At 49.4% G+C, this 19324-nt stretch overlaps 1 protein-coding gene across 1 annotated transcript; it reads left to right on the top strand.

Annotated features, from left to right (window-relative positions):
• Positions 1–862: 862 nt before the first annotated feature.
• Positions 863–18321, top strand: slc47a4 (solute carrier family 47 member 4). The gene is made up of 19 exons (XM_048981674.1): positions 863–983; positions 1077–1216; positions 9494–9687; positions 10210–10311; positions 10447–10515; positions 11161–11309; positions 12219–12261; positions 12379–12423; positions 13001–13098; positions 13398–13495; positions 13900–14013; positions 14187–14254; positions 14646–14754; positions 15206–15281; positions 15596–15665; positions 16270–16402; positions 16910–17007; positions 17145–17249; positions 17341–18321. Exons 1-19 carry the CDS (start codon positions 946–948, stop codon positions 17635–17637), a joined length of 2046 nt encoding a protein of 681 aa, XP_048837631.1. The 5' UTR covers positions 863–945; the 3' UTR covers positions 17638–18321.
• The last annotated feature ends 1003 nt before the right edge of the window (positions 18322–19324 follow it).

Raw genomic sequence — 19324 nt, 5'->3', positions numbered from 1 at the left:
TTTTGTTTGAGTGCCTTGGGGCACTTAATTGCACATCTCGTTAATTAGCACGAAGGCTGCTTTGCTTTGATCGTTTGCTTAAAGGGCACAGAGTAACCAAATCAATCTTGGCTGAATATATGGCCCCCACCCAGCAAGATCCGCTGGCAAAGGATTTCGTTGTAGCCGATATGTCGACATGCCGGCAATCCAGATAAATATTAAACAAAAGCGCTCAATCAAAGGTAATTCATTGAGCGCCTGGAGGGAACTAGCCGTCCTTCCTGAGGACTCGCGGCAAATATATTATATAGCCTAGTACTAAAAATGAAATCTTAATCATTAATATCCATGGGATGTAGAATTACTACAGTTTCTACAGTTACGCTTTAATTGTTAGTTGATTTATTCATGGAACAGGAGCCAGTCATTTTATGTCCTAATACTGGCTTTAAACAAGGACGAACTACGTTATGACGATCCAGCCAGTCTTTGAGTTCTAACTCTGGACGTCTCCTGGTTATTGATTCTAGTCTCACCCCAGGCCGGAGTGTAAAGTCCTTGCGAGTATCCTCGTCTTTATTGGGTTTCTTCACGTTATGTTCTGCCTGAACTGCCCCGAGTGCATCACCGTCTCCTGTAAACTGAGGGAGGCCAAGCTTTGTACTAACCTTTGTCACACTAAAAAATGGGACCCAACTTGCAGGCAGGCAGGGGAGGGGGCCTCGCCCTAGACTATGGCGTAATTATAATTAGAAAAGCAGATGGTGTATTACAAGGGTCATGGTGACCTTGTGCTTATGCTTGACCGGCTGGGCCTAACAAGGGAAAGGGTGGCTGATGCTGCAAAATGACTAGACAAAATCATGGGTGTGGGTGCTAACGAACAGCAAATGTCAAAATCGAGTTGTATGTCACGGGAGTGGAAAATAACAACAAGACCAGCAGACGCCCCAGACGGGCTACATGAGCCAGACCCAGACAACAGAGTTTGAGCTTCCTTGGTATGTACTGCTGTGCATATAGGCTGGCTCCCGGATCGCGATCTGAGCAACGAATAAACAGAGAGCTGACTTACAACCATCCTTCGCCTCCAGTGTGCATCTCTTTGCTCATCAACGGACTCGGTGGAGTCGAACTCCAACAATTTGGGGGCTCGTCCGGGATGAGGAGGATCCAGATTGGATCCAGAGACGAGGTCTTGCGGACGCAGACAGCCACGGGCGCCCAACAAGAGGTAGGCAGAGCCTGTTTTATCAAATTCTGCATATTGGCGATTACTAAATAAAGTGGCTGGAAGTGTCCCAGGATCTGTCAACCAGTAAAGAGGCGTGGGCTTGTTGTGTGTGTAGCTCTGAAGGCCTGTACAGGAGGGTCTGGGACCCCATAGAAAAGTGCATTGAAACAGGGTCTGGGACCCCTGTGGAAAAAGAGAGCTCATTGATGTAACGGAGGGTCCGGGACCCCCGTGGTAGAACCTATTGGCGAGGGTCTGGGACCCCGCGGTGTCCTTGGTGTGGCAACCCCACTACTTTGCTGACGAGCGGTAGGTAAGCTGGGTTTAGAGTCCCGGGGAATTCAGGAGTAAGGTTCCTCCTCTCTAAAACTGGTTCAAGTCCCGAGGTTAAAGTCCTCGAAGAACGTAGGTTGGAGTCCCGAGGTTAGAGTCCTCAAAGCAAAGGGTTGGAGTCCCGAGACCTGGGGTCTCAAAGTACCAAAAGTGTACATAGCGCTTTTTGCTATTCTGTGTTGTTTTGTGATTGTGTGTGAGTTTATGTTTTGGTGGTGTTTGTTAGTTGGACACTCAGTGACAACTAAGAGGTGTACTAAGTGTGGGTGGGTAAATCCACTGCCTGAGGCACAAGGGCTGTTGGATCAGGAGAAGTATAGGCCGGACAAGGGTAAACATGGATCATAAATTTGATAGAGAATTGGATGACGGAGGCTGGGGTCCACTGAGGAATGAGCGGTGGAGGCCTCTGAGCAAACAGATGCAGGTGGTAAAAATAGCAGTAGGGAAAGCTGCAGTGTAGAGAGGAAGAGACCGCAGACGCATGGGAGCGTATGGGTCTGGCAGTGAGATGTGCAGGATACAAGACGGAGGATAGGCAATCGTTAGGAGAACTCTTATGGCGAAAAGAAAAGGAGCATAGTGGCCAGAGAGATGAGGCAAGACGCCAGCGAGAGAAAGCAAGGGTAATACGAGGAAAGTGGAGAAAGGAGGAAGAAAAACATGAACAAGAGAGACAAGCGTGGGCACGCCTAGCCATTTTCTGGCAAGGTACTGACCACCTTCATAGGGAAGGAAAGGATAACTGTGACCCAGTCCCATCTGAGCAGGGATCTGGGAACTGCGGAGAACAACCCACGGTGTACATCAGCCAGGGGTCAACCCCCACGGTACCTCCCGCTCACATGTGTCCAATAATACATGTTACTGGAGGCACTGTGCAAATTCGAACACAGAGGGAAGGATGCCCCGTAAGTGGGGTGCGCTGTGGAGAGGAGGGAAAAGAGTCGGACTCTGAGTCCACTTGGGGATCCGAGGGTGAGAGTAAGGGAACCCCTGGGAAGGGCATAACTAAACAAGCATTTCAGGAGAGGATGATCAGGGAGCGAAAGGAGGAGGCGGCCCACGGATATCGAGGAAGCCTCACCCCTCGCCGTGAACCGGGCGGTAGAGAAAGAGGGGAAGTGGAGATTATAGGTGAATTGTCCGGGTATTGTGAGGAGGAGGAGGAAAAGGAGGAAAGGGTGTTGATAGATCTGGATGGAGAACAAGACGAGGGACCAGAGAAAGGGGATCGGGTGTCACGTAAAATGACCCTAAGGTCCCGCAGCCTGAAGCACCCAACAAACCTAAAGCACAAGCAGTTTCCTTTATTACGGGGAGCTTCAGGGGGGCCTGAGAGATACAAGCTGTTCTCCTTAGGAGACTTGCAGGCGCTAGCGGATAAAATGCCTCCCCCTGCAGACGGGGGAGGTCACTGGATGGATAAATTAGACCAGCTGACTCAGGGAATAAAGTTGGCTTTGGGAGATTTCAGAGCGGTGGCTGCGAGGTGCCTGACTAAGCACTCCCTGCAGGATATAGAGGAAATGGCAGGGACGCTCACTCGCGGTGATGGTGTGACCTTAACAGACGTAGTGATGGACTTGGGTGAGGCCATGCGGGAGTTGTTCCCCGCTCCGAGCGGGGCCATCATTCCAAAATTCACTTGGGATCCTAAAACACACCCCAGAGAATATTTGGACAAATGTAAGGAGGATTGGACTAGGAGAACAGGGTGTTACCCTGGGCAGGCTGGGGTTCAGCAGGAGTGGTTCAGGCGTGCAGTCATGGAGGGTGTCCCTGAGGAGGTTAAGGGAGCTATTTTGGCTAATCCTGATCTCCCAGGAGCTGATTTACCAGTACGGGACAGACATGTGTTGCATCATCTCCAGAGAGCGAGAGATGAGGCCACAAAAGAGGAAGGTAACCTGAAAGACTTACAGACACAGTTGTTGAAACTGCAGGTGGGAGAAGCGAGACAAAAAGCACAGGGTCACAGAAAGAAGGGGCAGGGGAGACAGATGGTGGCGGAAGTACCACAGCCCCCGTTCGGCTCATGGGTCATATAATCCCCCAACAGTAATCAGAGTTGGGGCCCCCAGCAATGGGGAAGAGGCCGTGGGGGCCGAGGCCGAGGAGCTGGGAACTGGGGGTGGGCTCGGGGCATGCCATAAAGGAGGCCACCCCCTGGGACCTGTTTGAGGTGCGGAGTTGCTGGTCACTGGGCAAGGGACTGACCAGCGGGACAGGGCCACGGAGGGCCCCCAGCCAGACAGGCGACAGCCCCAATCCACAAGCTGCTCCCGGAGGAGGACAGTACCCCACCCTCACTGGATCAGAGGACTGGGAGTGGGGGGGCCCCTCCCAGTGACGGTGCCCACGGGTGGCCCGGGACGCCGGGGAAGCAGACCCCATGCTGTCCCTAATGGTCATGGATAAGGAACTGCAGTTCTTGGTGGACACAGGGGCCACATATTCGACACTGAATGTGATGCCTAACCAACAACATCTTTCCACCAACACAGTGACCATTGTGAGCTTCTCCGGGGAGGAACAGAGACTGCCAGTGACTAAGTCTGTGAGAGTGAGGTTGGGGGGACAGACGTTTCTCCACCCGTTCGTGGTGTCCGCCTTTGTGCCTGTGAACCTCCTCGGGCGGAACATGCTGGTTAAGCTGGGAGCGTCAATATTGTGCAGTGCTGATGGTCTGGTTGTCACCCTCCCAGAAGGGACTCGCCTGCCATGTGAAGGAGCAACGGGCGGCTCGGGACAGTGGCTGATGCAACCTGTTTCACAACACCCGGTGGCAGACATCTACTGGGGTCTCCTACAGCCTAGCCCGGCAGGTATTCTCGCGGTGTACTCCACGTGGCGTCCCTGGATAGCCCAACTGGAACCCTATGTTCCTCCGCCCGACCCCCTACATGTCACTCTATTTTATGACTGTGATTCCACAGAATGGTATGGAGATCCACGCAACTGGAAGGCCACGAGTGGCAAGTTGCGTCTCAAAACATTTATGTGGGCCCTGAGGGGGTGGCTTCGGCCGTCCAGCTGTCTCCCAAACAACTGCCCTGGTACAGGATGGGCCAGGAGGCGGTACCACACATCTCTCTCACCCTACATCCTAAACATCAGGCTAAAGACTTGGGCCCTATGGTGAAAAGAGCCACTTCGGCTAAGGATTGGGTCTCAACCCAGATTCCTCAAGTTTCCTATTCTCCTTCCTGCAGTTCTTACTGTATCCAGACCAGCGTAACCAACACAGCCCTTCTACAACATGAGCAACTGTCTAGGGACCACGGTAGGGAAAAAATGGATCACCCTAGTGCAGCAGCACTCCTAGCTTCCCTGCCTGCCTCACTTTGGTCCACCAGCACCACTAACGTCAGTGTGGTGGACTGCCCGCCCGTCGACTTCCTACTGCGCCCTACAGCAGGACCCCTTTGGGTCAGGCAATACCAACACAAACCAGCTGCAGAGGAAGGGATATCCGAGACTGTAGATGGTCTCTTACGGGCGGGAGTGTTAGAACCTTCCACTTCCCAGTGGAACACCCCTATCCTCCTGGTAGAGAAGGCAGGAACAGGCAAATATCGCATCGCGCACAACCTGCGCTCTATTAACGATCTGCTGCTGACCCCCACTGTTCCGGTTCCTAAACCTTCCGTTGCTCTCACCAATCTTACTCCGTCCCAGACATGGTTCACGTGTATCGGTCTGGCTAACGCTTTCTTTTCCTTACCACTGGCACCCCACTGCAGGAACATATTCTCGTTCACTTACAAGGGGCGCCAGTTTAGGTATACACGGCTCCCACAGGGATTTGCTCTGTCTCCCGGAATTTTTAATCAGGTGTTGAAGCAGTCTTTGCAGGGCTGCCCTCTCCCTGATGGTGTCACCCTCGTCCAGTACGTCGATGACTTGCTTATCGCGGCTCCAACTGCGGAGGTGGCGCTCGAGGCAACCCGCTCAGTGCTCCTCCGCCTTGCAGAAAAAGGGTTCGAGGTCAGTAAGGACAAATTGCAGGTGGCCAGGACGGTGGTTTCCTTCTTAGGAAGGGTCCTGTCAGGAAAGGGGACAGGTCTCTCTCCAGCTCATCGCTCAGCCATCTTGAGTCACCCTAAACCTATGACTGTGAAGGACATGCTGTCCTTCCTAGGCCTTACAGGCTACAGTCAAACTTATATTCCTGATTACACAGGTCTTACGCAACCCCTGAGAGCCCTGGTGTGGCCACATAGCCCGCGGAGCCTCAGCGCCACTCTGACGTAGGACCAGCCCGCAGAGGAGGCTTTCATCAATCAAGCAGAGGTTAGCCCAGGCAGGATCTAGATGTTTCTGAAACAGAAGACGTGGTGAACGCCATTCTGTTTCAGAAAAAGGGGGGAGAGAGGAAGGTACTAATGTATATTAGCACTAAACTCGACACCACAGAACAACGGCATCCGTCATGCACCAGACATGTGGCAGGAGTGGCAAAAGCCATGCAGAAGACAGCACACATTGTGATGGGCCATGGCCTACACATCCTGACCACGCACAGTGTGGTGGCCTATGTGAACTCACAAACGTTCACGATGACGTCTCTGAGACAACAGAGGCTCAGCAAAATTCTAGAAGCACCTGATTTAACTTATGTCCATGAAGGCATCAACATGGCTGATCGGATGGGGGGAGGAGAACCACATGAATGCGAGGCAAGGGTCAGGAGAGAGGAAAAGGTCAGGGAGGACCTCGCAGCCGAGAAGATACAAGGAACAGAGGAATGGTTTACCGATGGATGTTGTTTCAGAACAGACACTGGAGGGTTGCAAGCAGGCTTTGCAGTGGTAGCAAAAGAGAGTCAGGGATTTAGGACTCTGAAAGTGAAGAGACTAGAGGGGGCCCAATCGGCACAGAGAGCAGAGATCAGGGCAGTCATCGAAGCCTTGAAACTAGCAGAAGGTAAAGAAGTCACCATCTATTCAGACTCAGCGTATGCCGTAGGGGTAGTGCATGTGGAACTCAGCCAGTGGCTGAGAGCTGGATTCTTAACTGCAGGAAACAAACCGATTAAGCATGAAGCAGAAATGAGAAAGCTAGCAGAGGCATTGATGCTCCCTAGAAAGGTAGCTGTGGTAAAATGCAAAGGAGGGGTCAGGGACAGTGGTGCTCAAGGAAACCAAACGGCTGATGAGGAAGCGAAACGAGCCGCAGGATATGTGGTGAGCAACCAGATGGTCACGGTAGAAGAGGAACTGAAGGGAGAGGGCAGGCTGACCTCGAGCAGGCTCTGCGAAGTGCAGAATCAAGCTTCCCCAGAGGAGAAGAACATATGGGTAGAAAAGGGGGGCATGGAGACGGGGGACTGTGGTGTAAGAAGGAGGGGAAGCCAGCCCTCCCCATGGGAATCAGGCAACAGGTCCTGGAGGAAGCTCACAGCGTGAGCCATGTAGGAGTGGGACAAATGCTTAACAACTTGAGAGGATGGTGGCATCCATTCTTGAAGGAAATGGAGCAGGAGTTTGTAAAGAGCTATGAGATCTGTGCACTGCACAACCCGAGACCGACGGTGAAACCAGAAAAGGGTCGGTTTCCAGCATGCTGCAGGACCGGAGAGGAGATAGTCATAGACTACACAGACATGGTAACCCCGGTATGGGGAATGCGCTATGTGCTGATGTGTGTGGATGCATTCTCAGGATGGCCAGAAGCCTGGCCCACAAGGAGAGAGGATGGTGGTTAAGTTCCTAATCAACCAATATATACCCAGGCATGGGTTTCCCGAGAGGGTGAGGTCAGACAATAGGTCCCATTTCAAGAACGAGGATCTGCAAAAAGCAGAAAGGGCATTGGGGCTAAGACATGCTTTTGGGACAGTGTATCACCCACAGTCCCAGGGGAAGGTAGAGCGCATGAACCAGATGGTCAAACAAAAATTGGCAAAAATCTGTGCACAGACTAAATCCCCCTTTTCCCAGATCTGGGAACGTAAAATCAACTATTTCTATTTCTTCTCACGTTTTTTGTGAAAAATTCAAGTTGTATCCTTATACCGAAGTGAACGTTTTAAGTGAACGTTTGTTTTGTAAGGCAATTAAGACCTCATTTTCTGGATTTTTTTCCGTAACATTGAGACTTTTTAAACGGTGCGGTTATCCTTCAAATCTTACTCTTTTGGAAGAGCTGTATTTAACACTATGCTTTCGCATTGCATTATTATACAATAATTCGTGGTACGAGGCTAGTTCGTGTCTAAGGACGAGCTCCTACGGACAACATATGGAACAGCTGCGACATCTGGCGGTAAATAATGAAATCGGGTGGAATTTGATGTGAGTGAGAGAATCTCTTAACTCCTTCTGTTTTTTTTTGCACAAGTGCAGGTACACTGGAATTCGTCTCTTTGCCCACCCCGTCTTGCTCTGCATAGCTTGGGGGGTCACGGTGCAGGGTCAGCCGATGTGTGGCACCCCTGGAGCTGGGGGTTAAGGGCCCTGCTCAAGGACCCACAGACGTGACAATTTTGATGAGGCTGGGGCTCAAACGGGTGATGTTTCTGAACAAATATTCAGAGGCTTTGGCCGCTAAGCCACTCTCCAGCCCCAGCTTTGACTTTGTCGGTTTTTTGTGATGAAATTCTCAAGGACAGTTCTAAGGTTCCTAAATCAGAAATGTCAATCATCCCATTTCTCACAAAACAAGTTTTTAGAGTCATAACTGACATTTGCACATATAAATTTGTAGCCAAAGATGTCGACAAGGTCAAACTGGCTTTGCAAGGGCACGTTACCTGAGGTGCAAGTATGTGATTTGCTAATAAGCTCTGCTGCTTTCAGTAGAAATACTCACATTCTCATTTTAAGTAGGCTTTTCATGCTGCCAAATTCCAGCTTCTGAACAAAAGAATTCATTAGTCAAGGCTAAGAACCAGCATCTTGGCTTGATTTCTAGTACACTACTGCAGGGGGTGAAGGGGTGTTAAGGGACCTGAGAAATCCAGACGGCGTGGGATCACTCAGAATCGGGGGGCTGGTCTTTCCAAAACAGCGTAACCTCAGATGAACCACCTTCGCAAAAATCTGTTTCAGACAAAGATCAACTGCGTGTCACACTCACTGATTCACTGTATTTTCCCAGAAAAGATAACAGGCCACATGTCCTGTGCAGACCCACTGGGAAGGAGACACAGGGTCTAGCAGACAGTTAGGTCACCAAGTGAAAAGATAACTAGCATGTTACACGTTAGCATATGGGGACCTGCTTACACTGTGCAGTGAGGCCACTTATTGAACAAGAATGGAAGTTCAAAGGTTAGTTAAACCTAACTGATGTTAATGTTTGACCTTTTATTCTAAATATACAGTATTGATATATGGACCAGAACTTTTCCATAAGTCATAAGACTCTGCACATTCATGTGTCACATGAGGCTACATTTTCCTAATAAATGTGGCGATTTCAATTATAGTTCTTATCAGAAGTCATTCCCTGGTACCAGATTGATTCTTCACTACCTAACAAAAAAAGTGCAGGCTGATGGTTGAGACTGTATGTCCCTTTGCATGTCATATTTGAAAGTTTTCCATGACTGTTGCTACATCATATAAATTCTGCAGATTCATCCTTTTGTCATGTCTTTGCATTATCATGATACGTGTCCCCATCGCTCGAAACCTGTCTTTTGGGTTCCGGAGACTGGAACTTCACAGGCCTGTCAATAAACATGCAAGCATGGACAAGCGAGGATCGTTTCTGTGTGTTTTGTAAGATTAGCTTACCCTAGATAAGTCATGAGACTGAATGGAAGGCCAAAGGTCATCAACTGAAGATCTAGTGCAGGCTTCCAAATGGTTATAAGAATTATTAAAAACACAGGATGGAGTGCCCATCTTGGCTTGGGAGGCGGCTGGGGATGATGAGCTGAGTCGCGTGCCGCCTCCTTTAATGAGTAATCGCCTTAATGTTTGGCTGGGGGAGGCACGGTCCTGCACTGCACAGGCAGCCTCCGTGGGACAAGCATGAGCAGCAGCGCACAGACCCCAGATGCGGACTGGCCCCCAGGGACAGCGCGGAGGAGCGACCGGCTGTTTCGCTGGCGTTGGGCGAGGCGCTGGGTACCCCTGTTGTACCGTGAGGAATTTTACGAAGTTCTGTGCCTCACTGGACCCCTGGTAAGGTTTGCCCGTGCCTTCCTCACTCTGAGAGCGGGAGAGAGAGACTTTCAGCAACGCGGAGATCAAGAGTGTGCTGGCTGGTTTCCTCTCCCTCATTCAACATGAATTGCTCAGTTTAGGTCACTATCTGCTTCTCCTGATATTCCAACTGTTTAATGTTCTGTTATTAAAGGTCAAGTTTATTTAATTGTCATTGTGTTCATGCACCACAAAATGAGGCTATTTAGTGGACATTAAGATCCTGCGAGCCCAGTGGCCCCCAGGCCAGGACCAGTTAAGTGTTACGCGGTCAGTCATGTGTCTCGACATGAATGACCTTATTGACGTGAGCTGAATGACCTTCTGACCCCCTCTCGTGTGACGTTTGTTGTGTCTGGAGGGTCCATACAGCCGTTCCCCGTGATCCTCCCGAACTCCACCCCGGGTGTCCCTCGTCCCTCACCACTCCAGCACCCCACAGTATCCTCACATATCGCTGCAGATGGTCTGTTTTCTCAAACCAACTCGCTCTTTTCTTAGCTGATATCCCGGATCCTTCATTTCCTGCTCTCATTTGTCATCACATTATTCTGTGGCCGTCTGGGGAACACGGAGCTGGCTGGCTATGCCCTGGCCTCAGCGGTGAGTCCCCCCCCCCCCCCCCCAGCAGTGTCCTCATTCTCCAGCCTGTTTCTCACAGCATCATTTTTGAGAGGCTTCAGCAGCACAGAGTGATCCAAAGCCGTGATGGAATACAGATGTGTCTTTTTTTTCCAGACCATAAATGTCACTACTGCAGCGACGGGAGGAGGCCTCGCCCTGGCTTGTGACACGCTGGTGTCTCAGGTACAGGTGTTTCTCTGTGGTTGGTTCATGGTACCAGGCCTCGGTTAGCTTAGTTCATGTGCTAGGCCTGGGTTAGCATAGCACATGGTACCAGGCCTAGGTTTGCTTAGTTCATGGGCTAGGCCTGGGTTAGCTTAGCACATGGTACCAGGCCTAGGTTTGCTTAGTTCATGGGCTAGGCCTGGGTTAGCATAGCACATGGTACCTGGCCTAGGTTTGCTTAGTTCATGGGTTAGGCCTGGATTAGCTTAGCACATGGTACCAGGCCTAGGTTTGCTTAGTTCATGGGCTAGGCCTGGGTTAGCTTAGCACATGGTACCAGGCCTAGGTTTGCTTAGTTCATGGGCTAGGCCTGGGTTAGCTTAGCACATGGTACCAGGCCTAGGTTTGCTTAGTTCATGTGCTAGGCCTGAGTAAGCTTAGCTCATGGTACCAGGCTTGGGTTCGCTTAGTTCATGTGCTAGGCCTGGGTTAGCTTAGCTCATGGTACCAGGCTTGGGTTCGCTTAGTTCATGTGCTAGGCCTGGGTTAGCTTAGCTCATGGTACCAGGCTTGGGTTCACTTAATTCATGTGCTAGGCCTGAGTAAGCTTAGCTCAGAGACCTGCGATTGCTACTCACCACTATCTCCCTCTGTCACCCCCAGACTTACGGGGGGAAGAATCTGAAGCGTGTGGGGGAGGTGCTACAGCGCAGCATCCTGATCCTGCTGCTCTTCTGCCTCCCGTGCTGGAGCCTGCTCATCAACACTGAGTCCATCCTTCTCCGCCTATGGCAGGACCCCCAGGTGGCCCGGTGAGTGACAGAGGCCCAGTGTCCAGCCAAGTTGTCAAACGTGGGAACCCCAGGGGCACTCTGGGGCCTGCAGCCACTGCGGGATGTCAGCTGCCCAGGGATGGTAACAAGTCATTCTTTGAGTCAAGTCTCGAGTCGAAACATTGCAAGTCCAAATCAAGTGTCAAGTCATGTGCCGTCGAGTCCAAGTTCAGTCCAAATCTTTTCATCATATTTTCTGTTGAGTTATCAAATTTGTGACTCAAGTCCAAGTCGAGTTGTCGGTTATGTAACTTGAGTCCCTATCTATGTCAGTCTTTTTTAATGATTAAAACTTCAGCAAAAACCCACCACAGTACATTGTAGATTAAGGCCTTCATAGACAGAGAGAGACCGAAAAGAGAGTATCCACTCTATCAAATTTGTCCTCACACAGTTTTTATGTCCGTGTATTTGCAAGAATTCATATTTCCAACAAACTATCTCAGGTGCCCTTGCATTCAGCCAAATGAAAATACAGAAAGCAGTAAATTAATATACCGTAAAATTATAAAATTAACGTTATGGAATCCAGAGGGGGACTATAACCTTAAGGCATCTCGAATCATAGGGTTCAAGTCAGGTCCAAGTCTCAAGTCATCTACCCTTAGAGTCCAAGTCTTTCCATCAGTCTTGTCGAGTCACAAGTCATCAAATTTATTCATATATTTTTCATCTTATTATTTTTTTCGCTATATTTTGTTATCATGCACAGCTGCTCGGAGTGACCAGAGGTTACATTCCACTACATGTTGTATGTGTGCAACCTCTTGAATCTCGAATCGTGTGAAATGAATGCCAGTCGAATTGTGAGTCAGTGATTCGAGTCCCCACCTCTGCAGCTGCCTGAGGATTCTTCTCTTGATTCTCTCTGTATTAATACACATTCAGGTACACCCAGCTGTACATGATCGCGTTCCTGCCTGCAGTACCGGTGAGTCCATATGAGATTTAGCTTCAGATGAAATAGGCCTCGTCTTCCGACAGGCTGTATTTTGGTTCAGTGATGCTCTCCCTCTCACACACACACTCTCTCTCTCTCTGTCTGTAGGCGTTATTTCTCCATCATTTGCAGGTCTCTTACCTCCAGAATCAGGTAAAATTAGCTCCTACGGCCACCACTAATCATAGTGCTTCAACAGTAAACTGTTTAGCAAACACAATAGCAATCCTAGGAAGATGTGAGGAAATGTACAGGAGTGTCTCTTTTTCAGTCATATTTGAAAAAAGACAAAATGAAAATTAGATCCTGATAGCGTATTGATGGAACATGCTGAATCCAGGCATGAGAAATCGTCTTCGAGAATCCCACGGTGGCTCACTTGAGTCCCAGATATTAATCTCATGGGAGCCTTTGGAGAGAAGTCTTGCGAAGCGGCCTCGGGGCTGTTAGACGTCAGCCTCTTCGCTCTTTATCGATCTTTACCTGGCATCAAAATGCTGTTTTAGGATAAATCATTCAGGAAAGAAGGTTATATCCTGAGCACTCGATTGAAATTCAGTCTTGGCTGAAAAATGTAAATTAAGTTACATGTGGTATTTCCCCTTCCAGGACATGAATTTAATTAAGCCACTAAAATCATTTGGATCATGGCGTGTTTATAGGCCGCCACAGTCCCCCTTATGCAGAGATGATGTCAACACTTATGTCCCAATGATGTTTATGTGTTCAGGGAATAATCCTGCCACAGATGTATACCGCCGCAGCTGCAAACGTCCTTAATGTGGCAACAAACTACATCCTGCTGATCTGGCTGGACTTGGGAGTGAAGTTGGTGCTTTCTCTTACTTCCATTTAACCTCCGAACTATTAACATGCACTGATATGATGTGTGGCTTCCACTTACAACCAGTAGGTGGTGTTGTGGCTAAGGGCCAGATCCTGAGTTCTGCAGCCGTATGATTTTGCTTTGAAAGAAATTGTCTTCTGAATATCCAGACATAGAAATTGACCTTTCAGTATAGCATTAGGTAAATGAAATTCTGCAGTAGAAATATTCAGAAGGGGACATACATGAGAAAACTGCAGTTATGAGCTGTAACAGCAGCAGTGGTTCATCTTTGTGACAGGGGCTCAGCCGCGGCCAACAGCCTGTCTCAGATCTACATCTGCCTCCTGTTGTTCCTCTACATCCGCTGGAAGCAGCTGCACAGGAAGACATGGGCAGGTGAGCAGACTGCGCTCTGCACACGCAGACGCTGACCCTGACGCGTCCAGCCACCTGCCTGTTTCTATGGGCTGATAGATATTTGTCACATGACCTCTTGGTGGCCAATAGAGTGAAATGGTCTCCAGGTAATTTACCTCCGAATGGTGTCACTGAGGAGCCCTGATGTGTTTGTAAACGTTGACGTTTTCATCTCACTCGTGAGGTTAGATCATGTTAATCACACATGCCTGAAACAAATATGCACTTATAAAATTGAACTCAGGGGGCAGGCGCTTCCCAAACGACTCCTCCAGTTTCTGAAGCGTATCGGCTGCAGAGCTGCATCGATGTGGCTGCAGGTCCCCGGCAGACCCCACTGGGCACCACCCCGCTAACCCCTGTCCCTCGAATCCCCCTCCCAGGCTGGTCCAGTGCCGCTTTGCAGGAGTGGGGTGCCTACATGAGGCTGGCCCTCCCCAGCACACTCATGCTCTGCTTTGAATGGTGGCTCTACGAGATTGGAGGATTTCTGGCAGGTAGGGAGGAAGGAGCCCTGAGGTCAAAGGTCAAAGGGCATGTTGTCTTCCCAAGCTGTCCTCAGGCCAATCAGGTTTAATTGACCAACATTACATCATAGTCTTGAGCGGAAAAGCCAGCATCACTGCAAAACACATAACTGCATCTCTTCCTTTGCTCTTTCTATCACAAGGCATGCTGGGAGAGCTGGATGTGGCAGCCCAGCACATTGTCATCACACTGGCGTTCGTCACCTACATGGTACGTCTGTTAGCACTGCCGCTAACGCTAATGCCCAGATCGCAGTGAAGCCACATTTCCTAAAGGGTGCGTTCCAAAATGCTGGCAGTCGGGGTGCAGATCCCCCCTGACCTTCTAGCTTTGCTGCAGAGGTACCTTTGCATCCCTGAGCAGGGGTTGGTGGGGGGGGGGGGGGGACACATTTTGAGTGCAGAGGGACTGGGCTGTGTTGACAACAGACGACTCATTTATCTTTATCTCTGATTGAGAAATGCAGGGCTGCAAATGGAGAGCATCCAGAGAACATTTCATGCAGATCTGATGAGAATAAAGAGAATCTTTGGTTCTCAGAGGCATTCCAGTGAAGCAGCTGACAGTTGTGTCATCAGTTTTATGCATGTTGTCCTTGCAGTTCCCGCTGGGCATCCAAGTTGCTGCCTGCGTCCGCGTGGGGAATTCCCTGGGCGCCGGTGATACCGCGAGGGCCATCGCCACCAGCAAAGTGTCCCTGATCCTGGCCGGTGCGGAGCGACACTCCCTCGGTCCCCATTCTCATCCTGCTTGCTGCTCACATTCCGCTCACATGCCGCTCACATCCCGCTCACATGCCGCTCACATCCCGCTCACATCCCGCTCACATCCTGCAATTATGCGCCCCTATCTATGCTGCTCCATTCAGTTTCGCAGCAGATCCATTCATCTGCTTGGGCCCATTTAACTTCCAGGGTCCCTGCTGAAAGGGAAATCGGAAGCTCTGGTAACGGGGGCTTCAATTCGCAGCCGGTCTGAATCTTCACCTTTGTAAGACTGCAGCCTTTTCTGAGTGTTTCTGTTTGCAAGAAACTCACAATCATAGACTTTGTATGAAGGCGATTTACATTTGTTTTTCTAGCAAATTCCTGCGATCATCTACATTTTTGCCAGTAGATGTTTTTCTTCCTTTGAGACGTTTTTTCCTTCGACTTTCCCCAGGTATCTTCGCAGTGTTTGAGGGAATCATCCTGGGCTCATCAAAATCAGTGATCGGCTTCATGTTTACTGCAGACAAGTACGTTTGGTGACTTCACTGTAAACTATTAAAATTATGTAAGTTTGAAGTGAATGAAATATGTCCTGATGTTTGTATTGTAACTGGTCCTGTAATGTGTCTCTGTGTGTGTGTCTGTCTGTCCATCTGTGTGTCTGTGAATCTGTCTGTGTGTCTGTCTGGGTCTGTGTGTCTCTCTGTGAGTTTGTGTCTGTCTGCCTATCTGTCTGTGTGTGTGTCTGACTGACTGTCTGTCCATCTACCTGTGTCTGTCTATCTGTTTTCCTGCCTGCCTGCCTGCCTGTCTGTCTGTCTCTCTGACTGTCTACTTTCAGGGTCATTGTGGAGCTGGTCTCTCAGATTTTAAGTGTCTACATCGTCCTACAGTTTTTCGATGGCCTTGTGGTAGGGAATAGTTTTTATTAATGTCTTCATTCTATATTTCAAACCCCTCCAATTAGCATATAATTGTAGCTCATTCATATTGTTTTCCTTTTCTCATTTGCTTAAACAGATGAAAAATGTTACATATTTCTTGCCGTAAAAACAATGTGAAATGTAATACATATTGGCATGTTCTTTTGTCAAAGTATTTTTGGAAAGCAAATAAAATTTAGAAGAGAAATATTTAAAGGAATACACTTGAGCTTTGTGCATAAATATAAAACAAAAAGCTCTCACCCAAGGTTTTGGTTAAGCCTAAAGTTAATCCCCCATTTTTGATTATTCATACTGTTTATAATTAATCCCCCCCCACCACATACACACACTGGCATTCCTGTTTCATATCTGAGAGAAAAATATCCTATTATGGAAATGAACCAGTATAGCATGTAACTTTTGGGATCATTACACTGTAACCCCTGGCCTTTAACCCTGGCCTGTGGGACATTATTCATTACAGTGTAACCCCTGACCTTTAACCCTGCCCTGTGGGACATTATTCATTACAGTGTAACCCCTGACCTTTAACCCTGCCCTGTGGGATGTATGTGGGTTCTGTCCTCAGTGTGTTAGTTTAGGTATCATCCTGGGGGCTGGGAAGCAGAAAATAGCAGCAGGGGCCAATCTCATTGCCTACTACTGCGTCGGCCTGCCACTGGGCGTCTCCCTCATGTTCAAGGCTGGCCTCCGAGTGCCTGGTATGGTCCACCTTCTGTCTCTCACTGAGCCATCAGTAAAGCCACCTGCATACTGCTTTAACTTTTAGAAACCTGCACACACATCCTCCATCATGTTCAGTAGGGCGTGTTCAGGAGAGCATGCTTGTTCTCAGGAGCTCAGGCTTTGACAGCAGCAGAACCTCCAGAGGGGTTTGGGGGGCATCTGTGACCCCCTCCTCCCTATGACCTCCCTTCCCTATGACCCCTCTTCCCTGTGACCCTCTCTTCCCCATGACCTCCTCTTCCCTGTGACCTCCCTTCCCCGTGACCCCTCTGCCCTATGACCTCCTCATCCCTGTGACCCCCTCTTCCCATGACCTCCTCTTCCCTGTGACCCCCTCCTCCCTGTGATCCCTTCCTCCCAGCGACCACTCTTCCCTGTGACCCCCTCCTCCCTATGACCTCCTCTTCCCCAAGACCTCCCTTCCCCGTGTCCTCCTCTTCCCTGTGACCCCTCTGACCCCTGTTCCCTATGACCTCCCACAGGCCTGTGGCTGGGGCTGCTCATCTGTGTCATCCTGCTGTCCAGTTTTTTTATCTTTATTCTCATCTTCAAGTTCAACTGGGTGAAAATCACAGAGGAGGTAGGACAGCCCGGGCCCCTCCCCCTCCCACCTCAGGGTGTCAGCTGACACACAACTGGATCCATTGTGTCATTTTATACACACTTTGTGAAAAAACCCAGATTTGGCCTGAAAGTAGCCATTCTCTTTATCTTCAGGCCAAGGTGCGTGCTGGGAAAAATGCTGGAAACAGGAGCATGGACAGGAGGCTGGCTGACGGCGTAATCCAGGAGAGCTGTACTATCCCTGAAGACAGCCAAACGGTGAGGAATGCCCCTCTTTCTGACCTCTTACAGTGTGGTCACTCCCTGAGGTGTGCAATGTGCACACTTACCTGTATGCTTTTACCTTCAGACAGTGTCTGCGACACCAGCAAGCCACACCAACGGATATATCGCTGTGAGGAACCAGGAGCAGGGCGTGGCGGGGGCGGGGCCAGAGGATGGGGGCCCTGTGGTCCTCCTCTCTGTCTCTCAGCTGCTTCTCCGCAGGGGTTTCACTGTGCTGGCTGCGTTCCTGATACTCGCTGCTGGGCTGACCGTCCATCTCACGGTGCCAGCCCCGCTGCTCACCCTGGAGAGCAATCTCACCCTGGCAGTGGATAACACCTCCGCCGCCACCGTGCTACTGAGCCCCACAATGTTTACGTAGAGCAGGAGTTACTGCCGGCACCCTCTGGTGGACAGAGTTCATAGCGCATGCACACACTTCATCGAAGCATAACTTTACGACAGTCTAGGAATTCATGTCATTAAATTGAATGACTCAGAGACGTGTCAGTTTTAAATTTGAAGTGCGCTTTATTTAATCCTTCTACACTTTGTCTAATTGCTGTATTGTTGTTAATTGCATAATTATTACTGCCAAAAGATACCATGGCTTTCTGTCTGTTAAAATCCATTGGACCGTCATTATACCTCATACAGTTGTTTTTCCTGATTTGAAACAATGTGTTTTTGTATAATTGAAGCATTTGTCGTGTCAGGTGCCGTTTGATTATAACTTGGCTCATCTTAATTGTAGGGTATCGTCCGTTCCCAAGGAGGCCTTCCTATTCCCTGCATGTGATTTCATCTCTGCTTGGTTTGTTATGTGCAAAACACAGGAAAACTGAGGCAAACGGCCATTGAACTTCCAAACGCTGCCTCTGGCTTTTCCCTCATTAATATTCTCTGAGAGGGTAAACCCTCCCACTGGATTTTTACCTCAGATTTCCAGTAGATCATGAATAAGAGCCAAAGGCATGTAATTATCACACATGTCGTCCAGGCTGGGCAGTCACATGATCATTCTGTTACAAGGAACAGGTCATTAAAAACTCACCGGCTGAACTGAGGTAGAGACTAAATAAGATGACAAAGTGCTTGAAAAGCAGCGTGAGCAGGTGGGAGAAGGACTAGCGGCGCTGCCATGTTCGTCCATGCGGCTGGGGCATCGGACAGGTCCCTGTCAGACCCCACCCTCTTTTTTTCAGTACCAACCCAAGGTGACATTTTATCAGGGGGCCAGAATTTCTAGGTAAACCCCTCCTCTCCCACTGGCCAACCACTAGCTTACCCTGATCCATCCAATCACCTTGAGGCAGTTAGATAGGGTTAGTTTGGCATGTTCTCCTTAAGCATTGGCTTTTGCTCTGGGTCGGACCTTCTTAGGGTTTGTGTTTAGTGTTCAGCTGGTGCTTTGTGTAGTAGCTGGTCTATATGGCTCCTTTAAGAGCTCAGACTGCACCTCCCCCACTAAGTTTGACATCAGGTAAGACATCAGTACACCACCTGCACACGGAACAGTTCATGTCACTGAGGAGAGCTGCACAGTTTAACATCCAGCTGAACCCAACAGCACAGCCTGCTGGCCAAGTGGGTCAGTCCCCTGTGCTAAAGACCTGCGTCCTCATGTGCCAAATTGTGGAAACACTTCCAGATTGCAGAACTTTATTCCTACAAATTTGGCAACTAGCATACATGCATGTGTCTTCTAACCATTTATCCTGGGCAGGGTCATTGGGCAGTGCAGTATGCCAACACAGAAATGCCAGTTCACTGTAGGGCTTATACACTGTAAGCCATCCAGAGGCACCATTCAGCCTAACTGCGTGTCTTTGGCCTGTATGAGAAAACCTGTCCAATAAACATGTAGCAGAAGCTTTAAACCCTCAATGCTGGAAATGTGAAATGACGCTAGGGGTCACTGCACCCCCCCCCCCCAGGCAAACACCCATGCATTTAATTTTAAAACTAAATTAGTAATTAATGATCTGCTCGTTACTGGGATTAACCAAAAATGTGAGGAGTGTCACTACAGGCACCTACCAGCATATTCCTACAGACAACTGCAGCAA

This window comes from Brienomyrus brachyistius, chromosome 17, assembly GCF_023856365.1.
Source record: "Brienomyrus brachyistius isolate T26 chromosome 17, BBRACH_0.4, whole genome shotgun sequence".
NCBI classification, from domain to species: Eukaryota; Metazoa; Chordata; class Actinopteri; order Osteoglossiformes; family Mormyridae; genus Brienomyrus; species Brienomyrus brachyistius.
The sequence above is the reverse complement of the archived record's forward strand: the minus strand, read 5'-3'. Positions and strand labels throughout refer to the sequence as shown.